Here is a 26,710-nt window from a genome sequence, read left to right as displayed (position 1 = left end):
ATCAAATGTCACAGCCTGTTTTTTAATCATTTCAATTGAGGATTTAAAAAAAATTGAAAAATAATAATAAAAATATAATTCATTTTAATAAATAAATTCAGTTAACAAGTAATATAAAACCAACAAACATATAAAATGACATGGAATGCAAACCTTGACCAGGGTAAGTAAGTTAGTATATCCCAAAACACATTTTATTAATAGTTACCAACAAAATTTCTTGATAATACTGTGGATTTAGTTTTATTATTACTATCACTGTTCCACTTCAAAATAATAAATAATAACAAACATAGTATTTATGAGGCTTCCTAACCACAGATTCAACTTGGATACTTATTGTGAAAAATGTATAGAAAATTCAACAAGCAACAATTTTTATCGTATGACATGCAAAGGGAAAGAAGCATTTCTAGATGCCACCCTCTGAAGTAGATGATCACCTAAATCCTTCGTGGTTTCATGCCAGACACATTTTCCAATAATGGGAACCTCTTCAAGGGGCGACCTAAAAGCTACTAACAAAGTGAGACAAAGGCCATCTTTGTCAGTCGAAGGATCATACTCAACCTGAAATAATAATAATGATTAAAGTTTTTGATAAAATATAATGTTCAAAAAAAATCTACAGAGTTGTAAAATGGAATAATGAAATCAGATGTCACTTGTCCAACTTATTACTGTGTTTTGTCATTTTTAATTTAACAATTGGCATTATTCTCACCGACAGTAATCCATAGGGCCTATGAGCAGGAACCTCTGCTCCGAAAAGTTCCACCATAAACCTTCTCAGGGTCGAATGCAAACTTTTTGTTGGATGGATTTCACAAACTGGCAAATGCCACGATGTTCTTTCACTCAGAAGAATATGAACGCGATTGGTAGCTTTCTTCTTAATTATTACCACTAATCGAAGTAACTGTTTAGAGTAAGCCCTCAAAGCTGGCAACTGATCTTGAATCCAACCTGGTTCGGAGCTTTTTTTAGCTGCGTAGTAAACCCTGAAATACCATAATAAATCACTAAAGTAGAGAATATAAAGATTTGATTGTGTATGACGACGAAATTCATTATGTTCATTTGATAACAGAGGTTTAAGAATATGTGAAGAAAGGTACGTCGACAACAAAATAATACACCTAACAACTGTGTTACAAACAAACGGCTACAAAAAAGGACACAATCCGTTCTACGCGTCCAAGGAAGAAGAGGAGAAACACCAGTGGAAATCAATCCCAAGGCAGTGTCTATCTGTCATACATAGAAAGTGTCACCAACTGAATCGGGAAAATTCTAAATAAGGAGAAAGTTAACACCATCTAAAAACCAACGAAGAAAATATTGAAGTATCTGAAATCAGCAAAGACAGCAGAGATACACTCAAATCAGCGGAAGTTTGTAGGATTCCATGTAACTGCGGTAAAGTCTATATCGGTCAGACGAAAAGAAGCATTGGTATAGTCGAAGTAACCGGTATTGTGCATACTTGAAGTGTCGGCGACCTCAAAGGCCAAAAAAATCAATACAAAGAAATAAATCCGCTGCCAACTAGTCCGCGTGGACTGAAGAAGTGGCGTTTAGTATTGGATAATTTTTACTAACTGAGTTTTATGATTGGCTGAAGAGTCATAAAATTAAATTAAATAGAATGCGAGCCGTCGTGTTGTCAATGTTCAGTTCAGTAACTGATCGCTATTTGAGTGTTGAAATTCGACATTGGTGCAGTTATAATTACTAAACTTTTTGTACCTGTTCAAATGTGGCGTCCTTGGACAACTACTAATAGTAATAACGAGTGTGATAACAACGCAGACTTTTTCCTGTGTAGTGATTCCAATAGCGATGGTGAACAATGTGAAAAAGAAATATCACTGAATAAGATTTGGATGCATTTGAATATTGAAACACAAAGAGTATGTTTCAACGTATATAAGAATCAACATTTCAAGTTTGGTTTCGAGGGAAACAAACTATTACAAGCAACATCAGATTTGACCGAAATTCCTTTCCCAACGTTTGGTTTCGAGGGAAACAAACTATTACAAGCAACATAAGATTTGACCGAAATTCCTTTCCCAACTGTATGTAAAATAGTCAAAAACAAACCTTATGAACGCAAGGCGCGATGTGATACGGGATTGTCAAAACCTTTAGATGTTCGTCTAATAAAATCATTGAAAAAACAGTATACGACTGTCATAAGGAAGAAATTGAATATTTCCGGCCATAACGTGAGCTGCTGTGACAAAACTGTTCAGAATTGGATAAAGAAACTAGGATTTATATTCATAACCATAAACAAACGTCACGCAGTTATGGAGAGCAGAAGAATAGTGGACTTGTGTTACAAATACTTAGAACAAGTAACTAAATATAGACAAGAACAACGGCAAATTTTCTATTTGGACGAAACTTGGTATGACACTCACGACATAGTTACGAAAGGTTGGACTGATGGTTCGAGAATGTGTACGCCTAACTAGCCTGCAAACAAAGGATCGCGACTAATCACTGTGCACTGTAAAGGATGGATTCCTAATTCTTTGAAATTATGTAAAAAAAAACTTGAGTACTGCAATGTTGACTATCATAAGAACATTAAACTAATATTTTCGAGGAATAGTTTGAAAATACATTGATTCCTGATGTGGATGCGAATAGTGTAATAGTTCCTAATAACGTTTCCTCATTCGCAACAGCTCATCAAAGTACCGAATAAAAGTTCGAGGAATGATGAAATACAAAGTTTTTTAATGGATATCAATTTGTACTTTGAAGATTATTATACCAAAAACCAACTACTTGAAGTTTTACAGAGAAAAACATTTGAAAAAGTATATGCCCTTGAGAGTATTACTGAAAACTATGGACACACTATACTGAGACTTCCCCCCTATTTTTGTGTTTTCAATCCCATCGAGTTGGTTTGGGGAAATCATCAGGTGTAAAAATAATTTTACAAAATTTCATAAGAAGGTAATAGAGCTAATTAAAGAAGAATAATTCAATATTACCGAAGAAGACTGGCAGAAAAGGATTGAAAAAAGTAATTTTAGTTAAAAAAGACTATATGGAGATTGGACACTAATTTATATCCACCATATTAATGGTGGATATAAATTCATTATTGATTTAAATGAAGACAGTGTAGGAAAACAGAGAATATGGAAGATGAATTATCAGAAGCTTTCGAAGAAAGTTATAAAAGTGTTTTTGAAGCGATCGATTATTTGAATCCCTATCTTCCCACTTACCTACTTTCTGATCATTCCCATATTGATTTCAATTTAAGATCCACCGGTAGATAGCTGTTTCAGCCTATTGGGCATCGTCAGCTGTCTACCGTGGCTCTTAAATTGAAATATATATATATATAATATATATATATATTGTCTTCAATCCAGGACCGCCTGCCCGGTACTGACGATGCCCAATAGGCTGAAATAGCTGTATACCGGTGTCTCTTAAATTGAATTCAATATGGGAATGATCAAAAAGTACTAATCTATATATATATATATATACAAATATGAAAGTTATTGAGTGTCTTGATATAGAAACAGAAGTTAATATCGGACATAACACTCATGAAAGTGGCAAACCATAGACACGTGTTTCGGGCTTTTGGCCCATCATCAGTATGCCCATCCTTACACTTGGCTGCACCATACTGATGATGGGCCAAAAGCCCGAAACACGTGTCTATGGTTTGCCACTTTCATGAGTGTTATGTCCGATATTAACTTCTGTTTCTATATATATATATATATATATATATATATATATATATATATATATATATATATATATATTATATATATATATATATATATATATATATATATATATTAGTACTCCTCCCTAACTATATTATTAAAGGGGAGCTGTTGGAGGTAGGTTGCACTATATCGTTTACTTGAACTATACCCGCCTAGTCGAGCACAAGCGTAGTTGCCGATTGGGAGAGACTGAGAAGTCTGCAGTCGCTGAACATGCACTATCCGACGGGGAACACAAGATCCCTTTCAAAAATACCGAGAGGCTAGCAACGTCGAATCATTAGTCAACAAGAATGTATTTAGAAGCCATATAAATATACAAACACCAAGAGAACTTCAACAGAAAGGAAGAGAGAACATATCTACCGATCTGGCACACAGCAAGTGCGCAAAAAATCAGAACTATAAATGACACGGCAGAAATGAGAGCTTCAGTTTCAGTTGATATGTCAAGTAGGGTACTTCGACCACGCCACTGAAGATGATTGCCGCAGTTGCAGTTTGGAGATTATAACCAAAGGAGACCACGGCAAAACCCGAAAACCAACTGCCAGCCGTGAAAGCCTACCTTCCTATAAGAGCATTATTTTTTTTATCATATGGTATTTTATGGATCATTACTTAATTTATGTATTAGTAAGCGTGGACCAAGACACCATAAGATCAAGAGAAAACACAAACCCTGCTTTCCAAGATAAACAAGCTTCGAATCAACCATCGAAATTGAAATCGCCTTTTGAGCATCCATAATCCCAACACCCGACAGTGCTATTTTGACCCGCGATCTTTTCAATGGTGCTAGACTAACCCACGATTGCATTGTCAGGCACAAAGGACGAACCTAAGTATAAGTAAGCATATGGACGAACCTGAGTATAAGTAAGCATATAATCAACCCTTACTATGGAATAGATAACTCAAGACTTCTGCGATCCTATCTAAGTATCTCAATGCATTCACGGTTTTGTAAGGGCTCATTCTGACATTGTCTCTAGTTGAATCATAGCAAAAATTTCCAATCCAATTTGGTATTTCCTACAAGCACCAACTGCTCTTTTCTAAGTGTAATTTTAAAAAACCACTCTGGATAGTTAGAAAGTCCCTGTGACTTATAAACTAAAAGGTAGTATGATGACATCAAAATCCCCTTGCAACATTGAAACTAACTACTATTAGTTCATTAGAGTACTTTTTCTGCCTTACTGTCTTTTGTCTTGAACACATTTTTTAAGAAAGTGTTGCATTCTTGATTTTCTGGAGGTTTGTTCTGTTGAGAATATTGCATTTGTGAATTGTGAATTTATAGTATTATATACAGTGTGGTCCACTAAGTGTGCAACAAATGGGAAACTTTCTTATTATCGATTTCTTAGAAAATTTTATTCTTGACAAAAGTTGGTGCATGTTCCAAAACTATACCAAGTGTACCTGAAATTGCTTTATGACAAACACCATACAGGATAGGCCGAAAAATATAAAGTTCGTTCAAGAGTAAAGTACCCTTATTTCAAAAAATATAGAAATATGTTGAAGGGAAGAGTTGCTTAGAATTAAAAGTTATGTTCAGATACCAAGTCATGGCCGACTATTTGATTTTTTTTTCTTTTGAAAAATTTTGAATTACCCCCGTATGATACATATTTTTACTATTTTGATTTAATATGTATTTGAACTAGCCACAATCAAATCACTTTGGAGTATTTTGATAAAATTAAAGTGTATTTGTAAATTTACTTGGATTTGTATTTTTTTAGGTGACCGTCAACTTCATGTTTGTTGCAACGATATTCAACTGAACTCTAGAATAAAACAAATACTCTTTTCAACGAGGCAAATACTTTAGTAAATATAATGTTCATATGAATGAACTGTCAAAATCTATCGCGGATAGCCATGAACAAAAAAGAACCAATAAGCGATAGTACAGAAAAAATACAGTAGGTAACTTAACAACTTAACAGGTGCCAGGTGCTAACAATAAAAATTATCGAAGCGTCTCTGTATGTCCATATTTTCTTTCGATGCATCTACTCGAATTGAAGTTTCAAGCTCATCAACATTATTGAAGATGCGATCTCTGTATACTTTTTGTTTTAAGTATCCCCATAAGAAATAATGTAGAGGTGTAAGGTCTGGAGAACGAGGAGGCCATGGAGGATCGGTATTTCGTCCTAACCATTTATTATGAAATGTCCTATTCAGTCACTGAGAAACATTTCTAGTAGAATGGGCAGGACATCCGTCATGTTGGAAGTTGGAACCATAACTTTTGCCGTTCTTCTAATACCATATCATCCAAAAACTCTCCTATTTCAGTTTCCAAAAAGTTCAAGTGCCTGTCACCATTCAAATTCTCGCGAAAAAAAAACGGACCTAGTAATTTATCATTTAATATACCACATCAAACGTTTGTTTTCTGATAGTATTGATTTTTGTTGTCAATAATAACATTTGGGTTGACATCTGACCACCATCTGCAATTTTGTGATGATAGAATCCCATTTGTTGTAAAAGTAGATTCATCTCCAAACAGAATACATCAATGAAAATCTCGTTGTTTTTCTATTTCACTCTGAATCCACATGGAAAAATCAAATCTCAAATCATAGTCTCTTTCTTGAAATGTACAAATGAATGTAGGTTTGTGAGCATGGTAATTATGTTTCTTGAGAATACGCTTCACAAAGGTTTTTTTTATGCCAATATAATCACTAATTTCTTGGGTGGACCTTCTAGGATTTTTCTACTACTGCTTGAAGTACGGCAAGTTGGTTTTCTTCTGTGCATACAGGTTTCGTACGCTCCGTATTATGTTTATATTCTAGTGAGCCGGTATGTTTGAAATTCTTTAAAATTCTACTTACAGTTGAATAGCAATTTTGTTTGTCTGGATGCCGCTTGTTGAAAATATTTGCAGCCTCGCGCATTGTTTTATAACCAGCACCACAGATTAAAACTAATTCTGCCTTTTCAGGCGAGGCATTTTTAATTAGGCAAGTTTTAAGAAGCCACACTATCAAACTACAGTATTGTTTTAGGGCGTATGTGTTTTTTTGTTCATGGCTATCCGCGATAGATTTTGGATTGTTTTTTAATATCTGTTCTAGTTGAGGCATTGTTGTCAGAATGAAAGAAATTTTATACTTTTAACGACAGTTTATTCCTATGAACATTTAGTTAGTAAAGTATTTACCTCGTTAAAAAGAGTATTTGTTTTATTGTAGAGTTCTGTTAAATATCGTTGCATATTAAATCAAAATATTAAAAATATGTATCATACGGGGGTAATTCAAAATTTTCCAAAAGAAAAAAAATCGAATAGCAGGCCATGACTTCGTATCTGAACATAACTTAATTCTAAGCAACTTTTCTCTTCAACATATTTCTATATTTTTTGAAATAAGGGTACTTTACTCTTGAACGAACTTTATATTTTTTGGCCTGTCCTGTATGGTGTTTGTCATAAAGCCATTTCAGGTACACTTGGTATAGTTTTGGAATATGCACCAACTTTTTTCAAGAATGAAATTTTTTGAAAAATCGATAATAAAAAAGTTTCCCATTTATTGCAGACTTAGTGGACCACACTGTATAAACAAACATGTTTTTTGTATGCCCCCTTCCCGAAAACTTAAGGAAGTTTTATTGCAACTAACAATAAGAAAAAAATGTATTTCAAACATAAGCCTTACCATTATCCGTGAGTGAAACGTTGTTCAGGTACAAGCATAATGAATTGAAAAGTAGATCATAATGAATTTTTATTAATCAAATTTATCAATGGTCCAACATAATATTTTTGATATGGAAATTTTTCATAGCACCTTCACAGGAAGAGCTGCAGTAATATCCTGATGTTTGGGTGGGAATCGGCTGTTGTTGATTTTTCGCCATTGGTTCGAGCAACAAAATTAATGGTATAGCAACTAATTAGCAACAAATTTTGGTTTAATTTTTTTTTAATTCCGTTAAATTTACACCGCCAGTTTTTTAGACCTAGAATAACATGACGTATTAAATTTACAAAGGCGTGCGCTGCCTATACTGTTGAAGTTACATGAAGATAATGCACTGTAAGATTGTTTATTTTAAATAGTTCTAAATAAAAGAAAGTGATAGCTTAATATCTCCCTCTTATATGGTAGCCAATATATGCAAAATACTGAGCTATAAATAAATTAAATTGGATACTTTTTTTACCATGCACATTTTATAATATCTGTCAGATTCTTATAAAAATTGATATAATTGCCGTTTTAAGTATTTTTATAAAGATAAACTTTATATTTTACACTAAGTAATTTGGAAGAATCGTTCAAAAGTTAACATAAGATTAACTTGATGCAACGCAGTAAGCCATTTCACGTTGCGCCTACTGTAAGACGACGAGGGACGATGCGTAGAGGTAAGCTATGCAATGAAGAAAATATAACGTTTTGAAGTTTTCGGTTGCCGCAACCAAATAATCACCTATGTGCTTGAAAAGTTGCTCGAATAAAGTTGCCAGTGTGTGGCTAGCCTAAGAGCGAAGTGGTGAATTGTTTTTATATTTCACGGTTCATCCGGTAAAATACTATGCATCTTTTTTATTACTACAAAAAATATCTTTTTGTCTGTTTTTGTAGAACTGAATATGAATAAAACTTGCTTCAAATTGAAAACATCCAACTGGAAAAGGAGTTTTATTTGACTGTTATTTTTAAAATATGTTAGTGTATGGTGTTGTAACTTAATACAAAATGAGGAATTTCATGACAAAGAATTCTGTATTTTACGTAAGTAGATTTATTTGGTTGTCAGAGGGTTACTTTCGGGTTATTTAATAAAATTTTTTTGTATTTGGTTAATTGAAGGCTGTTTTGACTTGTACATCACTACAGACAGTCAATTAAATACGGTTTCTTCCACAAAAATAATATAACCGGGCACCCAAAAGTTATAAATATCGTTTCATTTCATATGGAACAAACATTTACAGTGTTCAATTTTTCAATTATGAATTCGGATATGTATACTTGTTCACGAGTCCAATAATATGTGCTTTTTACGAATTTATTTTGAAATATACTCCTACGGTTTTTGTGTGAAAAATAAAATTCTATCATTTCCGAGTTGTTACGAAATTGGGAATTGTTACGCATCTAGTAGGTAAAAAGAATTAAAAGTCAATGGTTTTTGAGTAATCTTCAGCTAGACTTTTTTTTTCTCGAACCTACAAGTGTTTATAAGATTTGCAATAACTTATGTGAAGGGTTTGAAACTTCGGGCAATTTTTCAGATATGATTACGATTAAAATAATTCTAACGTGTTCTGCAACATATTTCAATTTGCAGTAGCAAGTATTAAAACATAAATATCAACATGTTGAATGTTTTACAGGGAAACATATATTGATAGCAGCAATAGCAACATATACATCAAAACTTTCGAGCTAAGTTATTTACGATATTGTCTGATCAAGTAGTTGAGGAGCGAAACTTATATATTCTTTTGTGTTTTGTACCACATAATTTCGATTGTATGATTTTTTTAATACAATTCATTCATAATCATATTCGGTGACATTATTACTTATAATATTCAACAGTTACAGAGAGAAGCTTGGGATGACATAAAAGAATACAAAGAAAACTTCAAGGAAGTTATTAGAGAACGGGAAAAGAACCGAATACCATTTTTTCATCAATCCCCTCAGGTAATTTATATATTATAAATATTTCAATTTAGTTTACATAAATTAAAAAAAATGTGTACGCCTGTCAGTTGAGACTAGCTTTTTTTACAGGTCCATTTCAGAAAAATCAAAACGAATTATACCCATATTCTTCAATATTTCTTTCCAAATAGTGAAAAATAACCTTAGAAAAATGTATTTCAATTTGTTATAGTTGATAAACTCGATGCGTTTAAACAAATGGGTAAAATGTTGAAAGATACATAGATTTTGTGGAATATCTCTGGAACTGTCATAGATATATCGAATTAAGTAATTAACTTTTTTGTCTATCATAAAATTCTCTACAAAATGTTCTCAAACTATTTTTTGTAGAAATTACCGTCTCAATAATCAGAAAAATCATTATTTATTTCATAATATTGATACATAATATAAGAAATCAACCATTTCCGAACCTTATAAAATGATACATAAACTTGTTTGTTCATTAAGGAATTTTCTACAAATTGAGCTTTCAATATATTATATGAATTACATTTCATAATAATGTATTCTTTCAATATCACCACAGCTGTGAATGTTTCTTCAATAGGTTTGAGTTAAAATATGCAAGACAAATATAATTTAGTTGTTGTTCATTTATTCTTCTGAATTAAAAGGCAGGTAATTGACTTCTTTCACAATTAGAACCACTGTCATGACAATGAATTTTCTAACTGAAAATCTCATAGGCTCAAAGGCAAATATTGTATGTATGTGTTCGTCAAAATTAAAAATAATAACAATTTCAGATGCTCTATTCGGGATTTTTTCAACTACTTTTTTTATCATTGTAAATTGACACTTCCATTAACATTCAGCAAGTATTTGTTGAAATTCAAAAACACAAAACGTCCTGGGACATGACGTCATTATATCTCCAAAACCACTCTATGAACTTAACTTTACTCAAAACGAGTTTCACAACACAGTAGCTTCTTCGGGTAAACAGTTTAACATTTATTTTTTCTTTAGATACCTCCGAATTCCCTATTTTCAATTGTACAGAGTGAGCCAAATTGGTCACTTTCAAAAGGAAACTCCTGTTTTCAATCTAGATAGATGAAAACTGATGGTCGTGTCTGAACGTCAAATTTTATCACAAACTCAATGGTGAGGACCGCATATCGATATCTATCATCGTTACAGGATGTTTTCTGTCAAAAATTTCTTGTTTCTATTAAAACATTTCCAAAACTATTTTTTACGTAGAATTCAATGGTGTAAAAAACTTATTTTTTCAATAGTTATTGATTGAAAATTATTTATTTCTCAATGAGACACCCTCTATATTCCTGCATATTTCAATAGATCTTAAAATTATCTTTCTGAAAATGTAGCACACTTGATGTTTTGCTAGTTATCTCTTTGAAATACAGAGCTTTTAGGTTTGCGGCGATAAAACAGAATGCAATTATTTACTGGTAGCTGTCAAGTTTTGATTTGAGCAGTAAAGACGCTCTTTAATCAGTGGTTTTTGTTCAATTTTCAAACACATTCGGAATGGAGTATGAGAATTATGAAAGATGGGATATGATAGTCTGTTTTATATAAATCCTTTATTTTAGCAATGAAACTGCTAATACAATAAATCTATAATCAAATACGACACCACAATGTGTTAGTCAACTAAACTCAGGAATAAAATTTCAAAGTATGAGTACTACAATAAATATACAACATCTACTTAAAATATCACAGTTGTTAATCAATATAAAATACAAACAAAATACAAATATACAATACAAAAAAAAGTTTATACGGTCAAAATTTATATTATATAAAGACTAGTTCATTCACTCAATAGATGACTCTTCAACTTTCTTTTGAATAATGCAAGAGTGCTACATTCTTTATACAAACTGAGAAAAAAGCAGAAGCAGCAGGCAATTTGTATCACGAGAGGTATCCAGAGAGAAGACAAACTTTTAGAGGCATGTTTGCAAGATTGTGACATAACCTAATCTACGTTGGTCAATTTGAAAAGAAAAGGACAACATTATATGAAACCAAGTGCATGATTTTTCGTTGAATTGTATTTGGACAGACAAACCTTATGTGAGCAGTGCCGGCATGTTCAGCCGCTACAATTCTTATACTTGGGTACAAGAAAATCCTCATTTTATTGTGGAGCAGAAAAGTCACGGAATATTTGGATTTGGTGTGTGTGTTTTCAGAAGTAGAATTGTCAGACCGTTCATTTATAATTGCACTCTCACATCTCAAAGGTATATAGAAAAAAGGTTGGTTGGGTAACACCCATACTCAATAGATATTGAACATTATTTGGTGTTTCACAATTCGAACAATTAATTCGCCATTTTTTATTAACATGGAAAGGAGTAGTAATTTGTTGTTTTTCAAGTAAATTTTTAAATTTAATTTTGGGAGTATTTATGTTCTATTATATAATGTGTTATAAAGTTGATTTTGGTTGGTATCATATGCCTGAAAAGTTGAGGATGATACAATTTTTGAAACAGAATCTTTCGTTTCAATCAGATGAAATTCAAGTCTTTTCACTTTCCAATGGGAACACCTCATTTCTATATTCAAATTTTTTTCTGAAAATTTAGTAAAGCCTTGTGGTAGATATTTACGAAACGAGAGTTCTCTAGTAATAAGGATTGTATACATTTAAAAATAGTAGAAATATGCGTTAGTAAAATATTTTTTTGCTTACACTGTAATAAAAACTTGTTATGGTTACGTTGTTTAGCTAGTTTTCTAATCAGATTTGTCCAAACTTTCATGCCAAAATATGCCTCATCACCGAAAATGTGTACGTTTCAAAGTCTACATGAAAAAACCTACAAACTTTGTATTTTAAAAATGACTCTAGCAAAACATCAAGTGTGCTATATTTTTGGAAAGTTAATTTTCAGATCTATTGAAATAAGCAGCAATATACATGGTGTCTCAATAAAAAATTAGTTTTCCATCAATAACTATTGATATCTCATTTGTTTTTTACACCATTGAAGTTTTTACACCATTGAATTCTATGTAAAAAAGTGATTTGGAAATGTTTTCATAGAAACCAAAAATTTTTTACAGGAAAAAAGTTACAGCAACCTTTTGAAAATGCACATTTTTAAAAACATGCTGTAACTCAGAAACGACGATAGATATCGATATGCGGTTTTCACCATTGAGTTTGTCATAAAATTTGACCCTCAGAAACAGCCATCAGTTTTTATTTATCTAGTTTGAAAACGGGAGTTTTTCTTGGCCCAATCTGTACAGTTGTTTTTCTCCTCGACCTTCAAAATGATTACCATTATAATCAAAAAGGCATTTCAAATCTGACTAACGCAGCTGCCTTGTTAAAACAGGGTAAGTGCATAACGGCCAGTAAAATATTTGGAGAGTGTCTAATTTACTGATTGGAATAATTCTATAGTTTTATGATAGATTTTGTTTTCAATTTTTATAAAAAAATTACTAGGCCTTTTATTAGAGGTTGTTCTCTAGGATAAAAAACCAGTCGGCTGCAGGTTAGTCACTGTCTCTAGCGTCTAATAGTCCTTAATAGTTTATTTTCATTCAATAAGTGGAGATTAACAAACTGACGCGACTTTGGATGTGTATTCTGGAGTCATTAATTAAAAAAAATGTATATCGATAACTCCGAAATTTCTCATTATAGGAGTATTTCGATCCAGAAAGATGAATATTTTGCTAACAAAAGTGGAACGATGCAGCAAAGAAAATGCTGAATCATCTCGATTCACCGAAAAAAATCTACAACAAAGGGTAATCACTATCGAGATTTGATTGACGCAATTTTCATTTTGGGTTTTTTAGCTCCAATGATAAATTCAATGAAACATATCCATGGAAAAGTAACTCCAAATTAACTATTGAAATCAAAATCGAATGACTAGTATGGAAAATTACAATGAAAGTCTTTTGAAGTGAAAATCATAACTAGCTTTCTAGTTTGTTAGTAGAACATCAGTTATTGCTAATCTAATGATGATAAAGATGGACATTAGTTAATCAACGAAATCCATTCAATTCATATTCTTATAGTAGATGTTTAGAATCATTGAAAACTTATATTTTTTTTCAAACCAAAACTCATTACAAGAGAATTGACAAAATGAAAGTATCACATACAAGATATGAATATGAATTTACGAAGAAAAAGATATAAAAAGATATTTCTACCCAACTCAACACTCATTGTTGAATGTAAGGTGAATAACTTTTCAGTTATTTTGTATAGAATCATATGAAGACAATCTCAATATTAAAATAAAGTCATTTCTAAAAGAAATGCATTTTTTCTTCAACTCAATTTCTATGGAAAGTGCCAAAGATTTGATTTTGGAACTAATTGAATATTTACTGACATTTGTCTTGACAAACAGGTAATGAAGTAGTTATTTTTGATGGTTTATCACTACTTTTTTGGTACATACATGTATTTATTTGAATTAAATTTAGAGAAGTGTATCTTTTACAGATTTTAGCTTTTCATATATCTATACCTAGAAGCTCCTCCAATTGACAAACCAGAAACTGACTGATAGAAGGAAATGCAAAAATATGAAAAAATAATATTCAAAGCACTAGTTGAACTCTTGCATGATTTTCACATTTTTCAGAATCCATAAAAACCAATGCCACTCTGAATTGTCTTGTCAAAATATCTAATCATGACACAGTCACAAATATAGTATTATGATTTGTAAATATAATGTATCAACAATATTTAATGCATAATTAACTTTAAATCTTTTACAGAATATTCTATCTTGAAATCCTATCTCAACAACACTTTTTTCAGTTCACCTATCGGGGACATCTTGTGGAATACCTCAAAAGGATTTGTATAGAGAGAAATTTGACACACTGTTGTTTGCATCTAGCTGTTTATCTACTGGATATCTTCATGGATAACCATTCAATAATACCTGAACGTGTATTACTTGTCACTAATGTCTGTTTACTCATAGCAGGTAAGACTAGATTAGTCTACAACTACACTGAATATTTGAAACCAGAGCACAAAACAAAGCATTCTTGATCTAATAGAAGACCCACCATAGGTCTCATTAGTGGTACTATGCAGAACCACAATGGAATGTTAGACTTGACCGTTCTTAAAGGACAAGCCTAAGTAGGAACTGGTGATGACATCTCCTCTTACAAAAGACACCATTTATGATATCAACAGAAAACTTAGTGCACAAAAATGAAAGATAAACAAGGTTTTTCAAGGCAGTTCGATTTGACATCGACAGCCAAATGGAATTCGTACTCTGTCTTTCTCTGCAGCTCTCAACAGAGCCCAAAATGAAAGCCTTTGTGATCTAAGTTTCAACTCGCCAGTTTAGTAGGCTGAAACACGATTGCATTGCTCTTGTAGAACCTAAAGAAGGAAACTCCGATAACATCTCAGATCTGGAGTTTGGGAGCCTCATTTACCTTAGAAATTCGCGAATCAAGTAATAAAGTTCAAATATCCACCAAACTGCCATTTTGTAACCGTCATAATTTAATTTTAATACGGTGAATATGTAGTTACAATGAACAGGTAGATCGTTAAATACAGGTAGGTAGAATGCATACTATAGCAGGGGAGCCCACGATGCAAAATGGGGATTTACTGGAGCGTCATTGAGACATATTAGGTTGCAAAGCTTACATGATGAGAAGAAAAAAATGTTATATAATATATACCTTTTCATCTGTGGGGGAAGCGGCTATATCTTTTTAAATATGTAAAAAAATACTGTTGCATGGACATACGCGAGCGCGTCAGATATTGATAGCATCATATGTCCTACGTATTTTTAATAATGTTGGTATGTTATTCTGATCGTTTGCATGATGTGGGTGGTTGTATGTAAGGGTTAAAAGTGAAAAGAAAAAAAATTTAATCGAGCGCGTCAGATTTTCTAAGGTGGTGTTAAGTGCAACAAAAAAAAAGCTCTCATTCAATAATCTGACGATTTCGATCTGACGCAAACTCGCGGCCATTATTATAATGTGCAAAAAAATTCGCCATTTTGAAATACTCGAGCGCGTCGATTGAGATATATATGGTTCATCTTTATGTTTTAGACGTGCTGTCTCATAATCTGACGATTATCTAGAGGGATTCGCTTAATCTGACAAAAACAATATATTTTTTTTAATTCATTGAACTTAATTAATTGAAAAGCTCATGAAACAGCATGCAAATAAATAAGTGTATGTTTTTTAAGTAGAATTTTTGTATTTATGAGAAAATAAAAAAAAATGCTCAAAAAATTTTAATTATTTATAATCAAGAGAAATGAAACTTTCTATGTTTTTACTACTTTCATTTGTAACTAACGTTACTGCAGTTTCGTCCTATAAGGACATTTTCAAACTTGTATATTGTATAAGTTTGAAAATGTCCTTGTAGGACGAAACTGCAGAGTAACGTTAGTTACAAATAAAAGTGGTAAAAAACATAGAAAGTTTGATTTCTCTTTTCTTTATTATGATTTGCTACCACGTAGTAACGGCTACATCCATCAATTAATTGATTAATTAATCATCATCTTCATCACGAACGAGTCTCTGTGATGGCGTCATGGCAACAGAATTCAGAGTGGGGACGGAGTGAGAGACTAATAGATAGAGAAAAAGTGAACAGAGAATAGAGGAATAGAAACTCGATGAGGGAAATATAGGTATCACACAGCTGCACGCATTCAACTTCATCGACGAATTTTTGTTAATTCGGCTAGCGGAAATAGTCAGATTACATATTTTTCGTTATCCTTGAATTATTTTCTTCGAAATGAAAAAAAATTAGCTACGCTCGAGAATGTCGAAATGACGTTATTTTTTTACAACTTTGCTGCCCTCCCCTTTCTTCACGTCACTCTCAAATTGTCAGATTACTGGAATATACACTTTTTAGCAGGTAATTAACTCACCCTACTTTAATCTGACGCGCTCGAGAATTTCTGATGATCAATTTTTTTTTACTAATCTGATCCTTTATCCCTCACAGGCGGCCTTATATATGGGGCTCATATTTGGTGGAGGCACTTAACCGGGTACAAGGTATCCCCCTGTATATCAATCTGCAGCGCTTTAGTAAATTCCGAAATCCCCGCTTGGGCTCCCCTATTACTACAATACCCCGTTTTTAATTCCAATATATAATTTTACTTCAATTAAAATAATAGAAAATGAGTCAAGATTAGTAAATGTTATATTTCCCTTCCCATATAATGGAATACAATGCCTTTCGAAGATATACAAGTTTCATCCATATATACAGGGTGTCCCATATAAAACTCCACGGGCAAATATCCGTTAGGACGTCGCGACATCGACGCCAATTTAAAAAAATGGTAACTCAGATTTTTCAATTCGTTTTTGGATTCTGCATACACTTTCGTCAAACCTGACAGGTTTTCTGACAGATCGATAAATACGTTATTGCATTTATTTTGCAATAAAATTGACTTTTTTTTTCATCAGTATTCAAGGGAAACTACAAGCTTGCTGTATGGTTAGATTCAGAATTTGTTGCAAAATCCAAAAACAAATTGAAAAATCTGGGTTACAATTTAAAAAAATTGGCGTCGGTGTCGCGACGCCCTAACGGATGATGCCTAGTGCTGGATATCTACGTGAATAAGATAACCCTTTAACATCAAAATCAACTGCATCAACGAAATATTGATATTCTCTTTCATTTTCCAGATATTTGTCTTATCGAATTTTATATGGGACACCCTGTATATATGTATTTATGACTTGTTCTAAAAACGTCTGCTATTTACTTCCGTTTCAATCGAGTAAGATGCTGTCCAATGTATAATTTATATTTTCTTTCCGAATTTGGTTGCTTCCACTGAATCTAATGGCTTTGGTTCTGTTTCAACTCCGGCCTACCCTTTTAGAGTTCAATCACACTTTCTAATTCAGGTTCACCTACTCCAGTAGATTTATATATTATGTCCTGTTAGTTAGCCTTCTTTTCTAAAGCGAAACAGTGGAAAACATGTAAAATAATTCCATAAACACTCAAATAACACATTGGTATATTGAACAAATACAAAATTCGTACACCTATAGTGAACATACAAAATCTATACTTTTTATATTGACTGACACCCTGTTGCTCTGAAATTTTCTAAGAAACCAGATCCGCTTAGGATATATGAAATTTTGGCTGGTACCTAGGGAAGCGGCTCAGCGAGTATGATTACGAATTGATAACATTCATTAAGACATCACTTATCAGGATGAAATGTATCCATATGTTAATTCATGATATAAAGTTGTGCCAAACAGAATCCAAATCCTGATGCCATTTTCAAATGGCATCATATTTTCAATTCAAGATAAGTCTGATTTAACAAATATTTATCTATATAGATTAAAAAAAAATTAACACAATTTCGAACTAACTGATATTGAATGAAATTATCTGAAAGAACAATTCGCTCAGGCCAGTCTACACTGTAGGTGTTTATACCTATCAGAAAACAACAGATTTTTCCTTATACGAGGATTGGGCGATTCAGATATGAGGATGATTACCTCGTTCACAGGCAGAAGGGGCGATGACAAATATGTTGTTTGTCGTTTGCCTAGTTGAAGGTTTGACACTCTGAAAGGAATTCGACTTTTAATTATGGGAAATCATCAACTTCTAATAATTAAAAATCGATTCCGGCAGTTGTATCACCAACAGCATATGCAGGAATTACTTCTTTGAAGAATCCTGCACTGACACCTGTCGGATATAATCCAACGCCCTTCGTGGTATTAGCCAGGAGACTAGTTGTTTTCTGATAGGTGTTAGTACATTAACATATAGTGTAGGTGAGTTGAAACTGGCCTAAACGAAATGTTCTTTTAGACAATTTGATTTACAGCCAGTCTTCAAGTATGCCCCCTTATTATATGTGAAATTGAATCTTATAAAAAATATTTTCCTATTAGATCACAACTACGATTTTATCATAGTTGTGATCTAAGTTGAAACCACAGAGGGATGGTTAAAATATATAAACAAAATTTTGAAAAAAACGGTAGTACTACTGATAAGCGAGACAGATTGTAACTAACACTTATTTCTTTTTTCATGAAGCAAAATTTGAGGAAAACAATGTGACAATCCCAAAAATTTCTGAGCTCAATGCAGCCATTAACAACCGTTATCCAATCAAGGAGTACAAGAATTTGGAAATAGTTATGCTGCAGTTCTTCCATTGGTATATAATGTTTCCGACAGCTGCTCATTATATATATTACTACATGCAATCAGTAATATCATTGGATGACATAGAAGATAATAAAAATATCAGGACCCTTTTTTTCAATCTGCATGACTGCATTACTGACTATTTAGATCAGATCATTGAGAGTAAGTATACTCAATCTGCTTATGCTTTTTCACTCTTTCACTCTTCCATTATTCAATTTTCAGATCCAAAACGTAAGAGCGCAATTTTGTTATGCAAAAGATATTTCTCAATTGAATATGTCTTATCAGAAGGCATACTTTTTTCAAACTGGAAAATCCATAATAACGGATTAAGTATCACGGATTACTATCATAAGTTTTCCACTTCTATCAGTTAGAGACAGTAGAACTCGGAGGGTCAATAACAACTTACAGTTTCAAACACAAACTCAAAATATATATTGTTCAAAATCCTACACGAATTCAACCCTCATGATTCAAAAACCTGTCCAACTTTACGTTTCATTTGTGATAGAATTTGCTGGTACTTGATGAAAATCCATAATGTTTTCAAGTAACACTTTAATGTGAGAGATTTTTACTGGACAGTTTACAAAACCGCAACATGTGTTTCACTATACAATAGTTTTCTAAGATGTTTTTATACAGCTATTGTATAGCAAAACACGTGTTGCGGTTTTGTAAACCTCTCAATGGTTATAAGTTCAGATCTGTGACCTGACAAATGAAAATCAACTAGGCCAGCCTTATCCAATTGATTGAACTTCAGTCCGAATATTTAAGGAAAAAATTACAAATACAGTTGCAAACTGGAACATCTGAATCATTTCCAGAAAACAACATACACCGAAACAATAATTTTCTTTGTAGTAGCGAGTCTAATATATAATCTTGTTAAATTTGTGAAAACAATTTCAACTATATGTGGATTTTTTAGATGTTCATTATATGCAATGTTATCCCCCATCAAAATTGGCTGCTGCTATTATTGCTGCAAGCAGAATGGATATGGGATTGAGCGGTTGGACAGAGGAGCTACAAAATTTGACAGATTATAAAATGGAAGATGTGCAGGCACCTACATTTGTGCTAAAAACAAAGTAAGTTTTTTGAGAAAATCAGAAAGTAAACCGCAAATAACCGTTAAATTTTCCAGGCATGCTTTTGTTCACTGTCAAAAATGCAAAATCGAAAATATAATGTAAGATGGGAAAAGACGATCAACATGAATTCATTTTTTATTTTAAATTCATTCTGAGATTATGGTTTCTGATTCATTGAGTTTTCAAATTTTTATTTGTATAACCACAAGAAAATCATTCACTTTCATATATTATAATAATAAAACATATTGTTAATGGTTTATTGCATAAAATAAATCTGGATGATTCTTTTTTTGTTAATACAGTTATTTTGATGGAAATCAAATATTATTCAGTACATTTCAGTAAATATTTCCAAAATATTAAAATAACTGCACACTTTCCACTTTCTCGTCTCTTAATTGCTCCCACCTTTGCACCCAATCTTTTTTAGGGCCCAATCATGTCTAGAGATCACATTGCAATAATGCATCCCATAAGGCAGGAGGAATGTTCAATAACCCGCTAGCAAGCCATTGCACTAATTCATCAGGATAGCCCAATGTATTACAAGCAGTAGTATTTTTAATGAAACCAACCAAATCTGTAACCTAATCTACATTTAGAACAACAGACAGAGTCGTCCTTAGGTTACAATCCATACCGCTAGTCATGCCAGGATACCAAAACAGTTGATTATCTTCATTTAGATGATTTGATCATAACTTGTTACTAGGTGTGTTTTACTATTCAACCACATTCTTGACAAGTGTGAAATTTTCGTGATTAGAAGCACAAATATCTTTATATCTATCTATCAATTTATTTTTCCTGTGAAAGTGTCTGACTTTATAATGATCAAAAAGTTGAAAGTGAAAGTCTGTCAAAAAGAATTGTTGAGTAACTATATTGAATTATCTTTTGCAATACATGAATATCAGTACAAAAAGACACACCTACATATCAATGATGAATGACAGAGAAATGTAGTCGGTAAGTCCAAGTGAAGAAAAGGGTAAGAAGATAGAGATTGAAAAATTTGAACTGCATGAAAATCTGGTAAGAGAAAGAAATATAGTATTTGTACAATCCTTATAGTTATAGTAGGATTCACTACACTAAGTAGTAGATTATTTTTGATCCACTTTCATTATAAAATATATTCTTACCTGGCTCTGTCAATCAGGTGAGTTATATCACTGGCTCGAAGATCTAATTCATTCACGTTCTTAACCCATTTAGCTTGTAGTGACTCCTTATCAGCTTCTGCTGGAGTTTTCAAGTTGCCTCCAACTACTTTTCCAGTTAGAACAAACCTCATCCAGTTTCCTCTTGCTGTTTCCACCATCAGTAAAGTTGTACACTCAATCTTCATACCAGTCTCTTCTAGTACTTCGCGTTCACATGCTGTTGTTATGTTTTCTCCTTTTTCCATATGCCCAGCAGGTAAATACCTTTTGAACATGTTAAAATAAATATATATATAAATGTGGATGAAATACTCGCTAAGTGAGTTAACACTTGTTCTGAGACTGATAAGCACTATAAAATATAAACTACGAGGGTTGCCTTTTATGTTTCTGGATTTGGTAACCCCAGTGTTGCAATCTGGCAACTGACAGCTCTATCGTAAAGTTGGACATTTTTGAGCTTATACGTATTCAGAACATTTTGACATACGCGCGCTATTTGTGTTGTTAACAGTAACTTAAAAGATTCATCTCTCGGCCCAAAAATGGAATTAAATCGTGAAAATTTTCATGCGATTATTTTTTACAACTTTTGACGTGGATTAACTCAGCAACAGTGCATGGATGACCTTAATTCAATTTTTGGCGATGAAGCTCCATCAAGGACCAGTGTTTATCGATGGTATGGTGAATTCAATTGTGGTCGTCGTTCACTCCAAGACCAATTTCGTGAAGGTCGTCCAAAATCAGTTGGTGTAAGATCGTCATGTGACCTATTGTGAGATTGAGGCATCAGTTGGAGCAGCATACATTCAATATTGCATAAACATTTGACTGTCAAAAAAATGTGTTTGAGTTGGATACCACACAATTTGTCAATCGCTCAAAAAAAGGCTCGTGTCGATTGGTTGAAGGAAATGCTCAAAAAATACGATCGCGGTGCTTCGAAACATGTCTATAGCATCGTGACAGGTGATGAATCGTGGATTTAGTATGAGCCCGAAAGTAAACAGCAGTCGACTGTATGTGTGTTTCAAGATGAGCCAAATCCAACAAAAGTTGTTCACGCACGAAGCACTTACAAGCAAATGGTCGCCTGTTTTTTCAAAAAAACTGGATATTTCGCAACCGTACCACTAGAACAATGCAGAACAGTCAATTCTGAGTGATACAAAACCATTTGTTTGTCACTTGTTTTCCAAGAAATCAGGAAAACCAACCGCCGAAGACGAGAATGCGAGCTCTCACACATCAGCTCAAACAACTGCATTTTTGAGCACACAAAACATCGATTTGATGAGTCATCCGCCGTATGGTCCTGACTTACCACCGAATGAATATTTTGAAAAGCAAAGTGATTTTCGATGATTAATATTTGTTTTTGTTCTCTAATCCCGAAATATAAAAGACAACCCTCGTATATAACTAACAGATACTCGTATAAAAACAAGTGAAATAAACTATAATTAACTATCATGATTGAAATACACAAATGAAGTATATAATTTGATAACAAAAAGCAAGAAAACAATAATACTTCAATATATGCTAAAAATGGCAGAAATTCCTAGGGAATGCTTCTGAAATACCTAACAAGTCAGTAGAAACTGTGTACCTTTATACAAAAACAATAGCATCAAAATAGCTTTGATTAAATGATATCTAAAGACTTGGGGAAATGGTAGTATAAATATATTGGAGGAGGCTACATCAAAGTTCTTGAGACTTGCGCTAAGTGTAAAGTGTAAGTGAATTGTAACTAATTAGTAATCATTTTTTATTTCTATTCAGAGTGATTCACAAAATTATAAAAAAATCACTTTAACAACCAATATTAATTTTTGGGACACAAAAGTAATAAATATAGAAAAATAATTCAAATCAATTTGAACAAGAACAATTGATCAGTATTATATTCTGAATCAGATGAAAATAAAGCTTATGGCAAGTTCCCAAATATGAAGCAAAGAAAGGAGTATCATAAATAAATGTTTTTTCAATAGTTGATATATTTGTTGTATTTAGGGACTCGGTATTTTATATAATTTGACTTGCCCTGTGTAGGTACATTGATACATTGGTGAATACATTCATTCCATTCAAGTTTCTTACCATTTGCCAGAACAGGACTTTTTTGCTTCTTGCATCATTAAAACCTCATCATGCTCATTCAATATAACACAAGCTACAATGTACATAACTGTTTCACATAAAATTGGTTTATATTTTGGGTCCACACTGGGTTGTATTCCTTGTGATTCCAGTGCTTCATTCTGTTCTTCTAAGGTGAAATCACATATTTCTGCTTCATCGGCATCCAAAGGCAAACCCTTTAAAACCCTCTGTAAGTTTTCCTCTACTGAATCCGGCATTTCTTACTTTTCAGTTGACTTTAATTATGCTGAACTCCAGAACTGAAACCTGTAATAATAAGGAAAAGGAAATGTTAACTGTAAGATAGATATCACAGAAACTGCTTACATCTTTTCGAATTTAAATTATTTACCGCTGAAAGGCCTCATTCTATTTCTGCAAATATGGGAAGTAACATTCCATTCATAGTACACCTTGCCTATACCCACCCAAGAATTTTAATTAAAAACAGTAATTTGAAAGTGAAATGAGTTTTGAGTATTGTATGTTGCATACATATCCAGTGATTAAAAACACATACAACACATAATTATGTGTTCTGTGGATCCAGAATAGTATAATAGTGAAAGTAACTACTTTGCAGAGTTGCCAACCGTAGCGGAATTCCGCTACAGTAGTGGAATTTATTCGACAGGTAGTGGCATAGCGGATTTGAACATAAAATAGCGGAATTTTGTATAATCAATATTGAAAAAAATATGAAAGAAGAAGAGGCAGTGGACAGCACTCTTCTTCTTCTTTTCAATACAATGGCCTCAGCAACTAAGGCTATCCGCAGTCAGCACTCGAAGCTGACAGCTAATACGTAATAGTCTTAGTAGTGAGGCCATTACAAGAAGAATGACTAGAATATTTTTGAATATTTTAATTCATATCATAAACCGTATAACTTCCAATACCTTGAAACTAAAAGCTCGACTGTCTCGAGTATTATAACTTATATGGAACAAATTACAGTAGAAATAGAAGATAGTTCATCAGATTATGACTCGAGCGAAAGAGGTATCGCAGTTGAAATTGACGGGAATGGAATATGTTCAAAAAATACAAAAAGTCTCGAAAACAAACTTTTTATTAACATTGTTTGTCTGATTCCAACTTGAAAGGATGGATTAGTCCTGTCGCGAATGATCGTTCAAGAGCTCAGTGTGACTATACGTACGTGAACAAATTGATTTTTATTTTTACTTTTCAAAATAATTTTTTCAAGCTAAGAAATATTTGGTCGAGACGACAACTTCCAAAAATTAACTGCTGTAAACTTAGAAAATTCTACTAATCTACTGAGTTGCGTGGTTGAAAATTATCATGATCCTGATTACTTACATTAATGACAGCAATTTGGTGGTATCTGAACGGTACACAAACTACAAACTGTAAGTTCTGTGGTATTCAATTTTGGATAGGGCGCATGAGCCTACTGATTGCGTCAGATATACAAGCGTAGCGGAATATGAAGCAGTGTGGCGGAATTTTGATTCATGTGTAGTGACTTTATAGTTCTACTAGTTGGCAACACTTTGGTAACTACTATGACCAGTGATGTTACGTGCAGTACAATTGTACTGAATCTAGTACAATCGAACTAAATGCAGTACGGCAGTACCTCTTTCGTCATTTCAGTACAATTTTGCTTTCTTATATTATATACACTTATATTATTATGATGTTCCATGATATTACATAGTGCAGTACAATTAAACGTAATTTAGTACAATTTTCATTTTTGTATTGGCACAATTTTTCGTTCCCGAAAAACATCACTGACTATGACCGTGACCACTTGTCTAAGGTGACCACATAACTCATGTTTATATTTTACAACTGGAAATGATGACAGCTGTAGACAGTTGATTGAAATAACTGAATATCAAACATAGATTAGGTTTTGGGTTTTTTTCTGTTTTGAGTTATTCAATTGTGAATTCCTGAGAGTAATGTTTCCATTAGTCCCTCATGACTATAAAGGAACTGATGAATTTCACTCACGGGAAGCACAAGAAACCACTTTGTTTCTGTTTTATCATCTGGCTTAGTTTCAATATGTCCGGTAGATGTATCTGGATGATGATCTTCCTGATGGAAAATAATTTCCACCCAGAGTTAATAAGCCCTGTTTCTACCGATAATGGCGCTAGTCAAACGATAAACAGCCGATCGGAATACCTAAATGTGAAGTATAGGTTACGTTTATTGTTTAATTGGGATTTTGTGGGAGTTATATATGTTTTTGAATACGATTATTATAGCATATTATTGAAATAAATTACTTTCGCTAACGGGTGGTTCAAGAACCACAAAACTTTGTGAAAAAACAACTGAAGACTTCTTGTTTTACCATCTGCCTTTGTTCCAATGTTTCCAACAGATGTCGTATCTGGACGATGAACTATGTATTTTCACTGGCTGGCAGCTGGCAGCACATAAATCGATGTGCATATTATTTGTACCTAAGAATGAAAAATGGATAATGTTATTTATTCTACCTATTTTTTTCCTCTTCACGAATTGACATATTTCTCAACGAAATAATTAAGCGCAAAACCAAAGAATATATACGAAAACGTAGCCTACTATTTTTCCATAATTTCCACTTATAACTGTTACACAAGTTATAAGTGTAAGTTCTTGAATATTGAGGAAATCTCATTTAAAATTGTGAATTCATCCTCATGAGAATGAGGATGAATTCACAACCATATGTGTCGTGGAGTTTTCAGCTCCTGGCGAGACGAATATCGTCAGAAATGAGGAGGAAAAACGCAGACTCTATCCAGATCACTCTGTCAACATGGTTGTTCTGATTATTGGAGTCCTTGGTGGAATGATGCCCTCTCTACTCTCCAATCTTAAAATCATATCGGCTTGCCGTACTAAAGCAGAAATCTCAGCCGGACAGATGCAGAAGGCTGTCATTCTTGGATCATTGCGCTTGCTCAGGGCACATGATTATCGGACCCAATGATCACTTACCCCACGGTGTGGGGAGTGGTCGTTGGTTGATAATGTTGGCGCGCCCTCCCGAATGTATCAGGGCTTCGGGGGATAGGGCCTGACCAGCGCATGCTTATGTGGAAAAAAAATAATGATGATAATGGAGATAATATGGTGATAATTACAATAAACTGTCAATTGACGCAGTGGTAGTGCGCATGACACGATCGAAAGGTCATGAGTTCGATTCTTACTTTAAACAGCTATTTTTCTCGATATAATTTATCTAATTGATGAAGTTGAGATGATTCTGTGAATAGTCATGATGCTCTCTAGGGCGAGTTAGGAAGTTATTAATATTGACTACCTAGAACACGAGGCTAGCAAAGTAGTCGATGCCGTTGACACCCAAAGAAAATGATGATGATAATCATAATAATAACATTAGTAATATTGAGAAGGCATGGCCACTATCAACTAAAGCCTGTTGAAAGTTGCGCCACCAACTAGAAATCGAGGATGGGCTCCCACAACTGACCCGCTCGGTGGGGTCAGGAGCTTGGTGGTGGGGCCCATAACGATGACTTACTTGTCTAAAGATGACAACCCTGGCAATGACAACGGACGTCGCGTAAATGGT

The 26,710-nt window shown here is 33.2% G+C and overlaps 2 protein-coding genes across 4 annotated transcripts; one reads left to right on the top strand and one right to left on the bottom strand.

Moving 5' to 3' along the window:
- Positions 1-61: 61 nt before the first annotated feature.
- LOC111502829 (8-oxo-dGDP phosphatase NUDT18) lies at positions 62-23,644 on the bottom strand. 2 transcript variants are annotated; one of them, XM_023156995.2, is made up of 5 exons: positions 23,489-23,644; positions 23,095-23,403; positions 20,962-21,246; positions 725-1,001; positions 62-570 (listed from the first exon to the last, which is right to left on the bottom strand). In XM_023156995.2, the coding sequence occupies exons 2-5, from the start codon at positions 23,352-23,354 to the stop codon at positions 379-381; spliced, it is 1,014 nt and encodes a 337-aa protein (XP_023012763.2). In that variant the 5' UTR covers positions 23,355-23,403; positions 23,489-23,644; the 3' UTR covers positions 62-378. The 2 variants fall into 2 exon arrangements, with proteins under 2 accessions (XP_023012763.2, XP_023012762.2); XM_023156994.2 differs by having other exon boundaries at positions 23,464-23,629.
- CycJ (Cyclin J) lies at positions 8,396-20,113 on the top strand. 2 transcript variants are annotated; one of them, XM_023156996.2, is made up of 6 exons: positions 8,396-8,554; positions 9,368-9,475; positions 14,292-14,463; positions 18,594-18,869; positions 19,648-19,810; positions 19,867-20,113. In XM_023156996.2, exons 1-6 carry the CDS (start codon positions 8,519-8,521, stop codon positions 19,913-19,915), a joined length of 804 nt encoding a protein of 267 aa, XP_023012764.1. In that variant the 5' UTR covers positions 8,396-8,518; the 3' UTR covers positions 19,916-20,113. The 2 variants fall into 2 exon arrangements, with proteins under 2 accessions (XP_023012764.1, XP_023012765.1); XM_023156997.2 differs by lacking the exon at positions 9,368-9,475 and having other exon boundaries at positions 8,412-8,554.
- Positions 23,645-26,710: the final 3,066 nt, after the last annotated feature.

Source organism: Leptinotarsa decemlineata, unplaced genomic scaffold (genome assembly GCF_025532065.1).
Source record: "Leptinotarsa decemlineata unplaced genomic scaffold, Ldec_3_MD MMD2_tig00026328_RagTag_RagTag, whole genome shotgun sequence".
Taxonomy (NCBI): domain Eukaryota; kingdom Metazoa; phylum Arthropoda; class Insecta; order Coleoptera; family Chrysomelidae; genus Leptinotarsa; species Leptinotarsa decemlineata.
The sequence above is the reverse complement of the archived record's forward strand: the minus strand, read 5'-3'. Positions and strand labels throughout refer to the sequence as shown.